The sequence below is a fragment of the Anomaloglossus baeobatrachus genome, chromosome 5 (genome assembly GCF_048569485.1).
Source record: "Anomaloglossus baeobatrachus isolate aAnoBae1 chromosome 5, aAnoBae1.hap1, whole genome shotgun sequence".
NCBI classification, from domain to species: Eukaryota; Metazoa; Chordata; class Amphibia; order Anura; family Aromobatidae; genus Anomaloglossus; species Anomaloglossus baeobatrachus.
In genome coordinates, this window is record NC_134357.1 from 528,175,583 (window position 1) to 528,191,969 (window position 16,387).

Below are 16,387 nucleotides of genomic sequence, written 5' to 3' on the forward strand. Positions count from 1 at the left end.
CCTAATGTTCCCATTCCTAATTATTTTTGGGGGGACGGGAAGTAATCTAATTTTAAAAAGCGTTACAAAATCTTTTTCCAACCCAGTCTGGTTTCCTCTGGGGTCGAAAAAATTAGAGTTGGCCTTATTATTCCTCTCTTTTTGAGGGTGGATCCTCGGTTATGGATGTTTTTATTACCATCAGACTCGTTCAATTGTCCATCAGTTGATGAACGTTTTGAGGCCATAGGACAAATGTATGATGGACCAGAAAGTGAAGCTTTAGTGGAGTCCAATCTCACGCTTTATATTGGGCATCTCACCGCAGAAGATTATTTCTCCAAAATTCTGAGACTTTCTATACTGGTTTGAATTATCAGGTTAAGGATTTGCTGGTCCATCACTCTCCCTCCTGGGTCTCTTAATGCCTCCACGACAGTAGCGGTCCATCTGCACAGGAGAAGATTAGAATGGTTTAGGGAGAAATTATCCTGTGGACGAGACCTACCCTCTCCTTCTGCATTCCCTGAGGTCTTTGATGAGCCCAAGCAGATCAGTGAAGTGGGCACCTCTCAAGTTGATACAACAAAGATGGCGTCAGTGGCAATGCCTCCTCTGCGGCTTTCCAAGTCACTTGACCCATGAGTGTCCACGCCTGGAGTCGGCGGGAAAATGACCGCACCTAGTCGGGACAGGCTGTCCGGCTAGGCACTCAGGTACCACTAAAAATGAAAGTTTATTTTGCCAATTGCGTTTTGTTTTTTTTTATAAACATATTGAGGGTTTTGCTTTTATGGATTGTGGGCTGAGATAAGTTTTTCAGATGGCGCTGTAGCCAAGGAGCTGGGCGTTCCTCTAATCTCCTTAGATGCTTCCATCTTTTTTTTTTTTATAAACATTTTGAGGGTTTTGCTTTTATGGATTGTGGGCTGAGATTAGTTTTTCAGATGGCGCTGTAGCCAAGGAGCTGGGCGTTCCTCTAATCTCCTTAGATGCTTCCATAAAGCTTTCTTCCCTTTTACCAGAGTGTTGGAGCCAGTGTCCCTCCCCACTGGTTGTCTTCACTGGGAAGAAGTATCCTTCTTTTTCTTACAGGACCTCCCCGCTGCAGTGATTTTGGGCCTCCCGTGGCTTCATGCTCACAATCCGATTATTGACTGGGAAGAAGGGGATTTTACCAAATGGTCCTCCAGGTGTAGATCTCACTGTATGCTCATGCAGCTCCAGGTACTGGGATCGACCTTGCGGGTCCCTTGGTATTTTGCTGTTTCCACAGGAGTTTTATTAGGAGGCCACACAAGAGCTACCACCACATAGAACCTATGATTCCTCCATGCAACTTATTAAAGAGGTAAAATCACCTAAAGTCAAAATGTTTAATTTGTCAGAACCCGAGAGACAAGCCATGAGAGATTATATTAAGGAGAACTTGGCCACTGGGTTTATTTGCTTCTTCAACTCTGCTGTGGGAGTGGGGTTCTTTTATCAAGATCAAAAAGGATGGGGGTTTGTGACCTTGTATCCATTATTGAGAGATAATCTGATAACAGTATATAACCAATACCCTCTTCCACTCATTCCTGATCTCTTTAAGCATCTTAGTGGGGCATGTTTGTTCACGAAGTTGGATTTCAGGGGAGCCTATAATCTGGGTCACATTAACAGGGGGGGGATGAGTGGAAAATGGCCTTCAATATCCCAGAAGGTCATAATTAGTGACAGGCGAAGATGCTCACCACTGCTAAATAGCCAACGCAAATCGAGTGCCAAGTATAATGTAAGTCAATGGGAAACTCAAGCATTTTCAAACTCAGATACTCGATTGAGTAAAGAGCTGTGCCAAGCACTCTCGCTCATCACTAGTCATTATGAGTATCGTGAAATGGAAAAAGGGGAAAACCTAGCAACCGCCAGTTAAAAATTAAAACATAACTTTTAATGAAAAACTGATAAAAACAATGGAAAAAAAATCAATATAACAACATAATAAGACCAGATGTACGTCTACGCGTTTCATGCAAATTTATTGCCCTTACTCATGAAAAAATAAAAAACACAAACTGGTAATGTATACAGCTCAACATATAAATGAAGTGTGAAGCAAGGAAACCCACAAAACAAACTCAATTAATTAACATGCCACATAAGTGAAAAAAATGTCTAAGACATAAAAGACAATTAATGAACACAAAGAAAAACATGTGACAACAGCATGAAATAATTTACACAATATGAATAATGACAAAAAAAATCCAGATCATTCAAAATTATATGTATAAAAAAGAAAAAACATGAGTATAAACTTGTCTACAAAGGTGTATAAACATATAGATAACAGCCACGAATTTATCCAGGACATGTGTGACGCCCCTGTGGTTAGGCGCTACATGGGAATACAGCACCTTAACATCAAGGTGCAGTGCCCTTTGGTCACAGGTGAAAGAGAAAGGAAATGCAGAGTCTTATATTAGATTGAGTAACATTGACTCAGCAGCCCCTACCTTCATATTCCTGGGACTATTTATATAGTAGGTCCATAGGAGGGTGGGGCCTAGCTGAGCGTGAGACGCGACGTGATTGACAGGACGACTGAGTGACAGTCAGTTAACAGTCAGTCAGTAAAGAGTGACAAGAAGAGACGAGAGTAAATTGATGACTAAAAGAAGGGCTAGAAATAACATAGACCCGACGTCCTGAGCGAGGGTACCCCAAAAGAAAAGAAAGACACAGGAAAAGGGGTAACCCAGACGGAAAGGGGACGCTTTAGGTCTGGCGTGAGCCGGCTGAAGAGTTCAGGTCTACACCGATATAACGGAACCGAAGAGCTTTGTCAGGTTTATCCCCAAACCATTGACCGTTAACCTGGGATCCTAAATAAGAGGAGTCTCGGCACCCATCAAGAGTCTGACTACTAACCCCAAGCCGAGTTCACGACGCTGTTGCGGGATAGATAAATTGATTGTACAGCATCAGACCCCTGGGAAAACCAGTGATGAGACTAACGAGTGGGTTAAAGAGGGAGTCATAGAGCCCTCAGAGCAGGGACCGAGAAAGAGACAAGGAAAGGTTACCTCAGAGAGAGACTCTGTCATTAAATCTCCTCCGAAACTTGTGACCATTGGCCTTCTGGTAACCGAACTATTAATGCTGTGAACTGTGCAAACAAACCAGATACTAGTAAAAAGGACTTGTTTGAACTGATTTGAATTCTATGTGTCGTCTCTCCGCCGTTCGACAGAACCCTGCGACATCAGAGAAGAAGGCAGCCATCACCGCTCGGTCGCTTCCCTCCTGGTCAGCGACCCTCCACCCTGAGGTAAAATAGCTCCACCTGTGGGGAGCTGAGAGATCTTAAGCTGCCGTCACCATCTCCTCAGAGGTCGGCCGCGGGCAGCGCTGGTATATCCCGCTTACCAGACACCCCAGGTGGCGTCACGTATATCCCCAAAATCATCCCTGTACCCCATTCCACAGCCGCAGAGTGAGCACCCAGGGCACGAAGCCGGGACTGACCACCTGTGATAACCCCATCGAGAGTAAAGTATCCGTAGTCCCGGCGCCAGAGTACCCCCCTACCGAAAACCCTGATGGTCGACTCAATTGAATGTAATAGAAAATTGAATATGACGATTCAAAATAATCTGAAACAAAGAAAAAGTATGTAATCAAATACAAAAATGGGAAAAAGTATTAATAGACAATAAATGCCATATGAACACAAAAAACATGTATAACAAAGATCTACATAATGTGAATTATTGCACGGTATTAGTTGCATAGCGAAAAAGTTTATACTCGTGTCTTTTCTTTTTTGTATATACAATTTTGTATGATTTGGATTTTTTTGTCATCCATATTGATTACATATTATCCAATGATTACGGTACATACTGTTGTGATATGGTTTTTCTTTTTGCTCATTAATTGTCTGAAATGTTTTTCAGTTATGTGTGGTGTTTAATTAGGCGAGTTTAGTAGGTTTCCTTGATCTATCCTTCATTTACTGTATATGTTGTGCTATATATACTACGTGTTTTTTGTTTTGTAGTGATTAAGGGCAAGAAATTTGCCAAAACTGCGTGGACACACATCTGGTCTGCTTATGTTGTAATATGAATTTGTTCTATTGTTTTTATTCATTTTTTCATTAAAAGTCATGTTTTAATTTTTACTTGGCTATTGCTGGATTTTCCCCCTTTTCAATTTCATTACTTACACCTGGTTACTATTCCAGAAGTTTAGGGTACATAGCGCTGGAATCTCTCATTATGGATATATCACTTAAAAGTTTACATATACAGTTAGGTCCAGAAATATTTGGACAGTGACACAATTTTCGAGAGTTGGGCTCTGCATGCCACCACATTGGATTTGAAATGAAACCTCTACAACAGAATTCAAGTGCAGATTGTAACGTTTAATTTGAAGGTTTGAACAAAAATATCTGATACAAATTGTAGGAATTGTACACATTTCTTTACAAACACTCCACATTTTAGGAGGTCAAAAGTAATTGGACAAATAAACCAAACCCAAACAAAATATTTTTATTTTCAATATTTTGTTGCGAATCCTTTGGAGGCAATCACTGCCTTAAGTCTGGAACCCATGGACATCACCAAACGCTGGGTTTCCTCCTTCTTAATGCTTTGCCAGGCCTTTACAGCCGCAGCCTTCAGGTCTTGCTTGTTTGTGGGTCTTTCCGTCTTAAGTCTGGATTTGAGCAAGTGAAATGCATGCTCAATTGGGTTAAGATCTGGTGATTGACTTGGCCATTGCAGAATGTTCCACTTTTTTGCACTCATGAACTCCTGGGTAGCTTTGGCTGTATTCTTGGGGTCATTGTCCATCTGTACTATGAAGCGCCGTCCGATCAACTTTGCGGCATTTGGCTGAATCTGGGCTCAAAGTATATCCCGGTACACTTCAGAATTCATCCGGCTACTCTTGTCTGCTGTTATGTCATCAATAAACACAAGTGACCCAGTGCCATTGAAAGCCATGCATGCCCATGCCATCACGTTGCCTCCACCATGTTTTACAGAGGATGTGGTGTGCCTTGGATCATATGCCATTCCCTTTCTTCTCCAAACTTTTTTCTTCCCATCATTCTGGTACAGGTTGATCTTTGTCTCATCTGTCCATAGAATACTTTTCCAGAACTGAGCTGGCTTCATGAGGTGTTTTTCAGCAAATTTAACTCTGGCCTGTCTATTTTTGGATTTGATTAATGGTTTGCATCTAGATGTGAACCCTTTGTATTTACTTTCATGGAGTCTTCTCTTTACTGTTGACTTAGAGACAGATACAGCTACTTCACTGAGAGTGTTCTGGACTTCAGTTGATGTTGTGAACGGGTTCTTCTTCACCAAAGAAAGTATGCGGCGATCATCCACCACTGTTGTCATCCGTGGACGCCCAGGCCTTTTTGAGTTCTCAAGCTCACCAGTCAATTCCTTTTTTCTCAGAATGTACCCGACTGTTGATTTTGCTACTCCAAGCATGTCTGCTATCTCTCTGATGGATTTTTTCTTTTTTTTCAGCCTCAGGATGTTCTGCTTCACCTCAATTGAGAGTTCCTTAGACTGCATGTTGTCTGGTCACAGCAACAGCTTCCAAATGCAAAACCACACACCTGTAATCAACCCCAGACCTTTTAACTACTTCATTGATTACAGGTTAACGAGGGAGACGCCTTCAGAGTTAATTGCAGCCCTTAGAGTCCCTTGTCCAATTACTTTTGGTCCCTTGAAAAAGAGGAGGCTATGCATTACAGAGCTATGATTCCTAAACCCTTTCTCCGATTTGGATGTGAAAACTCTCATATTGCAGCTGGGAGTGTGCACTTTCAGCCCATATTATATATATAATTGTATTTCTGAACATGTTTTTGTAAACAGCTAAAATAACAAAACTTGTGTCACTGTCCAAATATTTCTGGCCCTGACTGTATTTCATTAGTAATTGGTACCATTGCCCTTAAATTGTATGACTTGGGTCAAACATATACTTCCACAGCTTCTCACAATGGTTGATAGGAATTTGAGCCCATTACTCCTGACAGAACTAGTGTAACTGAGCCATGTTTGTAGGTCACCATGCTTGCACCGGCCTTTTCAGCTTTGACAAATTTTGCTATCAGGGCTTTATGATGGCCACTCCAAAGCATTGATTTTGTTATCCTTAAGCCACTTTGTAACCAGTTTGGTAGTATGCAATGGGTCATTGTCCATTTGGAAGATGTCTTGAGATGTTGCTTCAGTATTTCCACATAATGTTCTTTACTCATGATGACATCTATATTGTGAAGTGCACCAATCCCTCCTGCAGCAAAACAACCCCACAACATGATGCTGCGACCCTTGAGTTTCACAGTTGGCATTTTTCCTCCAAACGTAACAATGATCATTGTCGCCAAACAATTCAATTTTTAGGTTTGTCAGATTACAGGACAGGTCTCCAAAAATTAAGGTCTTTGTTCCTGTGTGCATTTGAAAACATTAATCTGGCTTTTTTATGTTTATTTTGGAGAAATGGCTTCTTCCTGGCAGTGTGGCCTTCAACCCATGATAATACAGTACTAGTTTTACTGCAGATAACACAATCTTACCAGCTTTCGCCAGCATCTTCACAAGGCCTTTTGCTTTTGTTCTTGGGTTGATATGCACATGTCTGACCGAAGCACGTTCATCTCTGGTACAAAGAACCAAAAATGTACAAGGGAAAATATGGCACTGCATTGCTGCAAAAGAGAGATATTTAGTTTATGTATTGGCCAATGCATGTAAGCTCGGAACCAACGGCAAGGTATATCTCTGTAATCCGGGAACCTAACTTAAATGCCACTATCTAGGTTAAAAACATCCGTATCTGGGCAAAATGCCACTATTTGGACTACAAACCACCATGTATGGGCAGCTAGGCTCCTGCTACAATGGTTATGAACCGAGCCAGGTTTTAGGGCGGAGTGCTCAGTCAGAAAAAGACTCACTAGAAATATCCAAAAACTGACCCGCACATCCAACAAATGTGAACAGGTGCTAACTGAAAAAACATAGCAACTATAAATGCATACAGTCGCACACTGAAAAAGCCACAAATGTACAAGGGAAAATATGGCACTGCATTACTGCAAAAGAGAGATATTTAGTTTATGTATTGGCCAATGCATGTAAGCCCGGAAACCAACGGCAAGGTATATCTCTGTAATCCGGGAACCCACCTCCTTCCTGAGCAGTATGATGACTGGACATTCCCATCTTGTTTGTACTTGCGTATAATTGTTTGTACAGATGAATGAGGTACTTTCAGGTATCTAGAAATTGCACCCAAACATGATCCAGACTTGTGCCCAATTCTCTTACTGAGATCTTGACTGATATCTTTTGACTTTCCCATGATGCTACGCAAAGAAGCAATGTATTTCAGTCATGCATTAAAATACATCCACTGGCATGTCTCTAGTTAACTTATATGTTGCAAATAAACCTATCAGAAGCCTCCAAAGACTTGACATCATTATGTGGGCTGTCCCATATTGTTTAAAGGCATAGTACTCTAAGGCGGGCTTTGCACACTACGACATCGCAGGTGCGATGTCGGTGTTGTCAAATTGAAAATGCCGTACTTCCGGCATCGCATGCGACATCGTAGTGTGTAAAGGTTCGATGATACGATTAACGAGCGCAAAAGCATCGTAATCGTATCATCTGTGCAACGTCGGCGTAATCCATGATTACGCTGACGCGACGGTCCGATGTTGTTCCTCGTTCCTGCGGCAGCACACATCGCTGTGTGTGAAGCCGCAGGAGCGAGGAACATCTCCTACCGGCGTCACTGCGGCTTCCGTAGGATATGCGGAAGGAAGGAGGTGGGCGGGATGTTTACATCCCGCTCATCTCCGCCCCTCCGCTCCTATTGGCCGCCTGCCGTGTGACGTCGCAGTGACGCCATACGACCCGCCCCCTTAATAAGGAGGCGGGTCGCCGGCCAGAGCGACGGTCGCAGGACAGGTGAGTCCATGTGAAGCTGCCGTAGCGATAATGTTCGCTACGGCAGTTATCACAAGGATATCGCAGCTTCAACGGGGGCGGGGACTATCGCGCTCGGCATCGCAGCATCGGCCTGCGATGTCGCAGCGTGCAAAGTGCCCCTTAGTGTATGTAAACCATTGACTTTGCAGAGAGTAATACAAATGCCTTAAAATATTTTCTCTCTCATTAGTCTGGCATTTGGTAAATATAAATAATTTTGATTCCTAATTGACCTAATACGGGAAATGTTTATTCTGATTTTATGTCAGATAGTGAGAAAAACATGCAGCTGTGCCTTTTTAGATAGTGTATTTAAAGTCTGGTTTCAACTGTACATGTTTGGTATCTATGAACTCGTACCAATGTGAGGCATCATAAAGACACATCTGTTTTACCATATAGTGAACATGGTGAATAAAAAAAATCATTGTGGAATTTAATTTTTTTTTTACTATTTCTCCACATTTGGATTTTTTTCCCGTTTTTCAGTACGCTATATGGTAAAATGAACAGTGTCAGTCAAAAGTACAACTCGTCCCGAAAACAAATTAGCCCTCATATGGCAATATTGACTGAAAAATAAAAAAAAGTTATGGCTCTTTGAAGAAGGGAAGATAAAAATGGAAATGAGAAACAGATAGTCACCAAGAGGGTGAAGGGGCCTATAAATTGGAAATGTCCGATAGGTGATACTGTTTTAACCGCACCCCTCAAATACTTAAACTGCTGACAGGAACATTTTTAATCCTTTAGGTCCTACACAGGAAATAATGCAAAGTTGAATGGCCCAATATTTTAACTTTTACAAGCGATCACATGACAAAATGGATCCCACAATTTCTTACCCAGTTTCTTCTGAGCTGCAGGGCTTGGAAGGGAACAAGCATCATTTTGATTTTGATAACAAATTTGGCTGAAATCGAGTGCGGCCACCATGTCATATTTCAAGGGTCCCTAATATGCCTGAACAACCCCCACTTGTGACCCTATTTTGGAAACTACAACCCTCAAGGAATTTATCAAGGGGTAGAATAACCATTTAGTAGTTGGCTTTGGATGCCTGGATTATTTTATTATATTCATCTGTAATTGAGTAACTGTGTCTCTTAAAGGGGTGGTTCACCCATATTTTTTATTGTCTAGTTCGATATTATATTGAGAAACAATGTTTCTCTCAAATACCTTGTGTTGGCAATAGTTCCTTTGAGAGGCGCTATTGCAGACCACTGTTCCCGTCCAGTGACGTACCCGTCAAGTGCTGCACACGTCACATCCGTGCAGCCGGCTCCATTCTGAGCCCATCTGCTCCCTGCTCCTCCTCCCTCTTCCCTCACAGCACAGCGCGTCTCTTGCTTGTGGGAGGAGGTAGGAGGGAGATGCAGATGGCTGTGACAGCAATGAAACACCGCTCACAGCTCAGAATCTGGAAGAATGTAGCCGGCTGTAAGGATGTGACGTGTGCAGCACTTGACGGTGATGTCACTGGAGCGGGAACAGCAGTCTGCATTAGCGCCTCTCACAGCTACTCTTGCCAACACAAGGTATTTGAGAGAAACATTGTTTCTCAATATAATATCGAACTAGACAATAAAAAATATTGGTGAACCACCCCTTTAAGACGACTCTGTGCAATCCAAATAATAGGTTTCGTGGTTCCTTTGTTTGAGTTTTCTTCAAAATAAGATATAAAATTATATCTTTATAATTGGGGTGTTTTAGATAGAAATAATTACACCTCCAGATTTTATTTGGTATAAAACCTGTTTTGTTGTTTTAGTGAGAAAATTAGGGGTGCATGGTCTGACCAAGTTTTGTGACCTTTTTAAGGGTAGGGCAGATATGTTGGTGAGTAGAAGGTCAATTCTTCAAAATGAATTATGAATGTCTAAATAAAAAGTATATTCTTTAAAGGTGGAGTTGAGGCATTGAAATATATCAAAAATTTTCTTTTCCTAGCCAATTATTTATTGTGTTGTTTTGTCTAGAGCAGGGGTGGGGAACCTCCGGTCCATGGGCCATATGCTGCCCGCAATTACTTTTTCTGCGGCCCTCTGGGTGATTCCTGGGGACCGCAGTTCTGGGACAGCAATCGCATCTTGCTGGCTTCTGACGCTTTAAAACCCTGCAATGCTAAACGCTATTCCTATACCTGAAGGACTACATCCCCATGCTGGCACTGGCTACGTGAGGACGTACTTTGTAGGCGCGAGGTGCCCTCCTGTCCAAAAAGAGCGACTGCACCATCATCCCCCAGGTCCTACGGTGCTGGGCAGCTCTCTCTGTGCCCGGCGGCAGGTCTCTGTGTGCCCGGCGGCAGTGCTCTCTGGGCCTGGTGGCAGTGCTTTTTGTGCCCGGTGGCAGCGCTCTCTGTGCTCCCAGCCTCCCCCAGTTCTGCCTGTGCTCCCAGCCTCCCCCAGTTCTGCCTGTGCTCCCAGCCTCCCCCAGTTCTGCCTGTGCTCCCAGCCTCCCCCAGTTCTGCCTGTGCTCCCAGCCTCCCCCAGTTCTGCCTGTGCTCCCAGCCTCCCTCAGTTCTGCCTGTGCTCCCAGCCTCCCTCAGTTCTGCCTGTGCTCCCAGCCTCCCCTAGGTCTGCCTGTGCCCCAGCCTCCCCCAAGTCTGCCTGTGTCCCCAGCCTCCTCCAGGTCTGCCTGTGTCCCCAGCCTCCACCAGGTCTGCCTGTGTCCCCAGCCTCCCCCAGGTCTGCCTGTGTCCACAGCCTCCCCCAGGTCTGCCTGTGTCCCCTAGTCTCCCCCAGGTCTGCCTGTGTCCCCTAGTCTCCCCCAGGTCTGCCTGTGTCCCCAGCCTCCCCCCGTGATCTGTGCCCCCTAGTCTGCCCCAGTGATCTCTGTGCCCCCAGCTTCCCCCAGAGCCCTTTGTACCACCAGCGTTCCTCAGGTCTGTCTGTGCCTCCAGCCTTTTCCATCGTTCTCTGTGCCCCCAGGGCTCTCTATGCCCCTCTGGAATCACCCTGGGCTGTTTGTGCCCCTCTGGCATTGCCCCCTGGGTTGTCTGTGCCCCTCTGGCATCCCCCAGGGCTGTATGTGCCCCTCTGGCATCCCCCAGGGCTGTCTGTGCCCCTCTGGCATCCCCCAGGGCTGTATGTGCCCCTCTGGCATCCCCCAGGGCTGTCTGTGCCCCTCTGGCATCCCCCAGGGCTGTCTGTGCCCCTCTGGCATCCCCCAGGGCTGTCTGTGCCCCTCTGGCATCCCCCAGGGCTGTCTGTGCCCCTCTGGCATCCCCCAGGGCTGTCTGTGCCCCTCTGGCATCCCCCAGGGCTGTCTGTGCCCCTCTGGCATCCCCCAGGGCTGTCTGTGCCCCTCTGGCATCCCCCAGGACTGTCTGTGCCCCTCCGGCATCCCCCAGGGCTGTCTGTGCCCTTCCGGCATCCCCCAGGGCTGTCTGTGCCCTTCCGGCATCCCCCAGGGCTGTCTATGCCCCCAGCTATGTATATACCACCAGCAATGTTTGTGGCCCCAGCTATGTAGGTGCAACCCAGTGATATATGTACCCCCAGTGAGTTGTATGCTGCCACAGTGAGTTGTGTGACCAAATATAGCAGGGTAATTTTCAAGCTGATAGTTTTGTGCAGCCCCCAAAGGTTGGTAAAAAATGTTAAATGGCCCCCGGCAGAAAAAAGGCTCCTCACCCCTGGTCTAGAGGGACCTGTGGTGTCTTGTTGAGTGTTGGGAATAATGTTGAGGTTGCCAAAACAAATTAGTAAATCTATTTGGACCCTTCTTCTTCTTCTTCTTATTTTTTTTTTTAAGAAGTTTATCTAGAAATTGAATCTTATGTTTACTTGGTACACACAGTTGAAACCACAAGTTTACATACACTATCTATAAAGACAATCACATTTAGTGGAGTGAGAACATTGTATACAATGTCCTGCTGAATTTGACACATATAAATTCAAAATCAGATAACATGTATACTTGTGCATGAATTTGTAGCGCATGTTTAGCAAAAAAATGTAAGTTTTGTGTACATTATGTTGTTATATTGAATGATACTACATATCACAACCATACTGCCTCTAGAGCACTGCCTTCCCCTGCACTTAAAGTGGCCTTCATTACTTTGGGCATTGGAAGCTCTTCTATTGGAGTTTAGACTGCTAACATGCATGTACTCATATCTGTGTGGTTTGAAAATCTAACTATTTAATATACATACTATATATAATACACATACACTTTTTTTTTTTTTTTTTTTAAAAAAAGAACATAAATGTAACTCCAAATCAATCACACTTATGTGAAATCAACCTGTCCAGCTATGAAGCGACACTGATTGTAAATCAATTTCTCCTGCTGTTGTGCAAATGGAACAGACAACAGGACTACATTACGTAATGTATCAAACCCAAAGAGAAGTCACGATGAACTCCCATAAATAAAGCAAGAAGACGTAACAATATAAAATCAAGACCTTTATTTAACACAATTTTAAAAAATTATTTTTTTAAAAAATTACTACAAATACAAGAAAAAGAGACGAAAGTCACAACAGGGTATCAAAAATGGTAAATAAATACACAGAAACATCTATATAAAGTGCTGCCAAATGCCAACAATAAATATCATATATATAAAAGTGTAATAAATAATAATTGATGATTTAAAGTGCAAAATTACAGTTCAATGAGGTAGATATGTAAAAAGATGGTATATAATATAACCCTGCAAAGTATAATGCCCGACCATGAAAAACATTCTGTATGGGACAAACAGGTCTATAAAGTGAGTATCAAAAAAAGTTCAAATATTATATTCCCTGATTGTGTCATGTAATGTCCCCAAAATACCACAAGATGGCAGTAAAATTTCAATTATAACGTCATAAACACTAGCTCACCAAAGAGAGCCAAAGTGCAAGTCACGTAAGCTGACAGGCACAGGCAGGAATAATGCCAAGTGTAGCAGGATTAACAAATATGTAAAGAAAAGTTCATGTTACCTCAAAGTTGATACACTAATGACTGTGATCCTGGATGGCAAGTGGCCTCACAACCCCAATGCGCACGTTTCAGGTTTTCAACAGGTAGAAATGATAGGAAATTAGCAAGACACCCCCTATAAGGCTATGTGCGCACTAGAAAAGTGATTTTTCTCAAGAAAATTTCTTGAGAAACTTCTGTGAGTTGAAGATTACCGCACATGCGGTAAAAAACGCACCAAAACCGCGGGAAAAATGCATGCGTTTTAGCCGCGATTTTGCCGCGGTTTTTCCGCAGGTTGGTCCCTGCGTTTTTTTTATGCTGCACTGCAATAAATAATATAGATAATAGATAGATAATAGACAGGAAAAGATGGATAGAGGGAAAGATGGATAGACGAATAGATAGATGAGAAACACCTATATAATGTCCCACCCCCCTGCATATTCTAAGCTGGCACCCTTTAGTGACTTTCATGTGGCACTAAAGGGTGCCCAGCCTTGTATTTAGCCAAAAAATAAATAAATAATTTAAAAAAAAAAAAAACGTGAGGTCCCCCCATCTTTTGTAGCCAGCTAGGGTAAAGCAGACGGCTGCAGCCTGCAGACCACAGCTAGTAGCTTCACCTTGGCTGGTAATCCAAAACAGAGGGCACCCCACGCTGTCATTTTACATTAAATAAATAATTTAAAACAAAAAAACGTGGGGTCCACCCCCCAAATTGGATCACCAGCCAAGGTAAAGCGGAGAGCTGGGGTCTGATATTCTCAGACTAGGGAGGTCCACTGTTATTGGACACTCCCCAGCCTAAAAATAGCAGGCTGCAGCTGCCCCAGAAGTGGTGTATCCATTAGACGTGCCAATCCTGGCGCTTCGCCCCAACTCATCCCGTTGCCCTGGTGCGGTGGCAAACGGGGTAATATATGGGGTTGATGCCAGATGTGTAATGTCACCTGGCATCAGGCCCTGGGGTTAGTGATGTCACGCGTCCATCAGATACCCGACATCACAAACCCAGTCAGTAAGAAATAAAAAATAGACAAAAAAGTTTTATTTGAAAAAACACTCCCCACATTTCCTCTTTCACCAATGTATTGACAAGATCCAATAAGGGGGTCCCACGGCAATCCATACCATAGTCACTGTCCCAGTCAATGAAGAACAGAATGTTCCCCATTGGCTGGGAGAGTAATGCAGTGACTTGAGCTAACATCAATAGGTCAGCCCAGGTCACTGCAGGGCATGACAAGTGCTGGTGTCAGGAGAATGGATGAGATCATTACCTGCTGTGATGATCTCCTGCACTGCTCACGTCAGTGCTGTCAGTGCCTTCTTTGCCCGCCGCGTTCTCAGCAGTATTGCGAGAGCCCGTGACGTCACCGCTAGTGACAGTCTCGGGCCACGGGCATAGACAGCAGTGACGGCGGTGACGTCAGGAGGCAGCAGATCGTCACCGCAGGTAATGATCTCATCTATCCTCCTGACAGCAGCACTCGGCATCCCCGCGGCTGCCAGCACTGCAGGGTGACAAGCTGCTGATACTGCGGGCAGACACTGACACTGCTGTGCTGGCAGTCGCGGGGCTGCAGCAGGACACAGACTGCACGGGCACCTGGAGGTCACACGGAAGTGCTTCTGTGCGGCGTCCAGGGAGTGTGATGTGTGTGTGTTTACTCTGGTCCGCTTCCTCTTCTGTCATAATGACATCACTTCCTGCAAAACTGCAGGCAGCGATGAGCATTACCGCAGGTAAATCGCGGCTATACCGAGGGTATACCGCACATCATTTGCTACCCGCGGTATACCCCCAAAATTTCGCAATTACATTACAGTGAATGGAGTGAAATACCGGGGGTATGCCACAGGTACCTGCGGAAAAGAAGGGACATGCACATTTTCTCAAGAAATTTTCTCAAGAAAATCTTCAGAAAGAATTTTCTTGAGAAAAAAAACGCAGTGTGCGCACAGCTATATTTTTTTTTCCCATAGGTTTTGCTGGGAAATGTCTGCCGGAAGATTACAAACATTTCTCAAGAAATTTCTGCAGCAAAACCGCGGGTAAAAGCGTGGGTAAAAACGCCTAGTGCTCACAGGGCCTAAAGCAGTGTTTCTGCATCTGGTGACCACAGACCATTTATCTGTTCTCATCCTTTTTGGCTGTTGTTTTCGTTACTTTTGCATTTTGACATTGCTTTCACCCCTAGAGGTAGCATGAGACAGTATCTACAACCCACAAAAGTTGCTCAGGTGATGCAGCTCATCCAGTATGTCACATCGATGCGAGCTGTAGCAAGAAGGTTAGCTGTGTGTGTCAGCACAGTGTCCAGAGCATGTAGCAGATAGCAGGAGACAGGCCAGTGCACCAGGAGATGGTGTGGCGCCACTGAGTAAATCAGGGTGCAGGGCCTGATATCATCCTTACCCAGGGTGCAGGGCCTACCCCCCCCCCCATGGTTCCAGGTTCCTAAGAAACCGGTGTCACTACTAACAGGCACCAAAAAATCCCAATCAACACCTCACATCATGACCTGTCAGTCACACCAGTGAGATGGTCTACCTGAAAAAGGGCCATCCACCTAGGGGTCAGGCAGACTGGTGGGAGGGAAGTGAGACAGTAGTTGAGTTGAGGGTTGAGGGAGAGCCCTCGAGGAGAGAGGAGCTGGGGAGAGTGAGCTCCTGAGGAGCTAGACCGTGGTTGGGTCACAGAAGTTGGTCAGGGACCAGAGGAGTCGAGGACCGGAGGCAGTGACATTGGAAAGGGTACGACGGACATAGTCTAGGAGGACTGTCGGCACCAGCTAACCCAAAAGAAACTGACCGGTACCGAGCACGACGGGGTACAGAACCCTAGGTCAGGAGCCGATTCAACGTCCTGGCAATTAACCTGCAGATAAAGGAGACCTTCAGGGACCTTTCCACAGAGATCAGAGATTGGGGGCATCAGCACAATGCGAGGGACAGGATTTTCCAGCCAAAACCAGCCCACTGAAGTCCCAAATGCCAGCTCCCAAGAGCACAGCTACACTTTACAAGGGTAGCGGGGCCCTAACCGCTTCAAGCCGAGCGGCCACAGACAGACACTAAAATTGTGCACGGAGGTAGGTTCCGGGACCATCAAGTGACACCGATGGGAGTGGACACCTGGACGGGGCTCCCTTGTAGCAACTGTGACATACAGAGAACTTGGTTTATCTGCAGTGTATGTGTCTACTTGATCATCCTCATCCTGCACCACGACTACCCACAGTGAGTACCCTGTTTCCCCTGCACCCTGCGCTCCCAAATATCACCAACACCCCTGAGCCCGGGGCCATCCCTACCTGTGGAGGGACTAAAGCCTGCTTTACACGTTACAATTAATCGTGTGATCGCATTTGCGATTGCACCCGCCCCCATCGTTTGTGCAGCACGGGCAATTTCTTGCCCGTGTCGCACAAT

General features: G+C 44.9%; 1 protein-coding gene across 1 annotated transcript in view; it reads left to right on the forward strand.

Annotated features, from left to right (window-relative positions):
• Positions 1–16,387, forward strand: part of LOC142312163 (uncharacterized) — a 196,729-nt gene that overhangs the window by 30,518 nt on the left and 149,824 nt on the right. Inside the window, exon 10 of the mRNA XM_075351065.1 lies at positions 3,760–3,778. Coding sequence (XP_075207180.1) covers positions 3,760–3,778 — 19 coding nt within the window. The remainder of the gene's footprint in view (positions 1–3,759; positions 3,779–16,387) is intronic.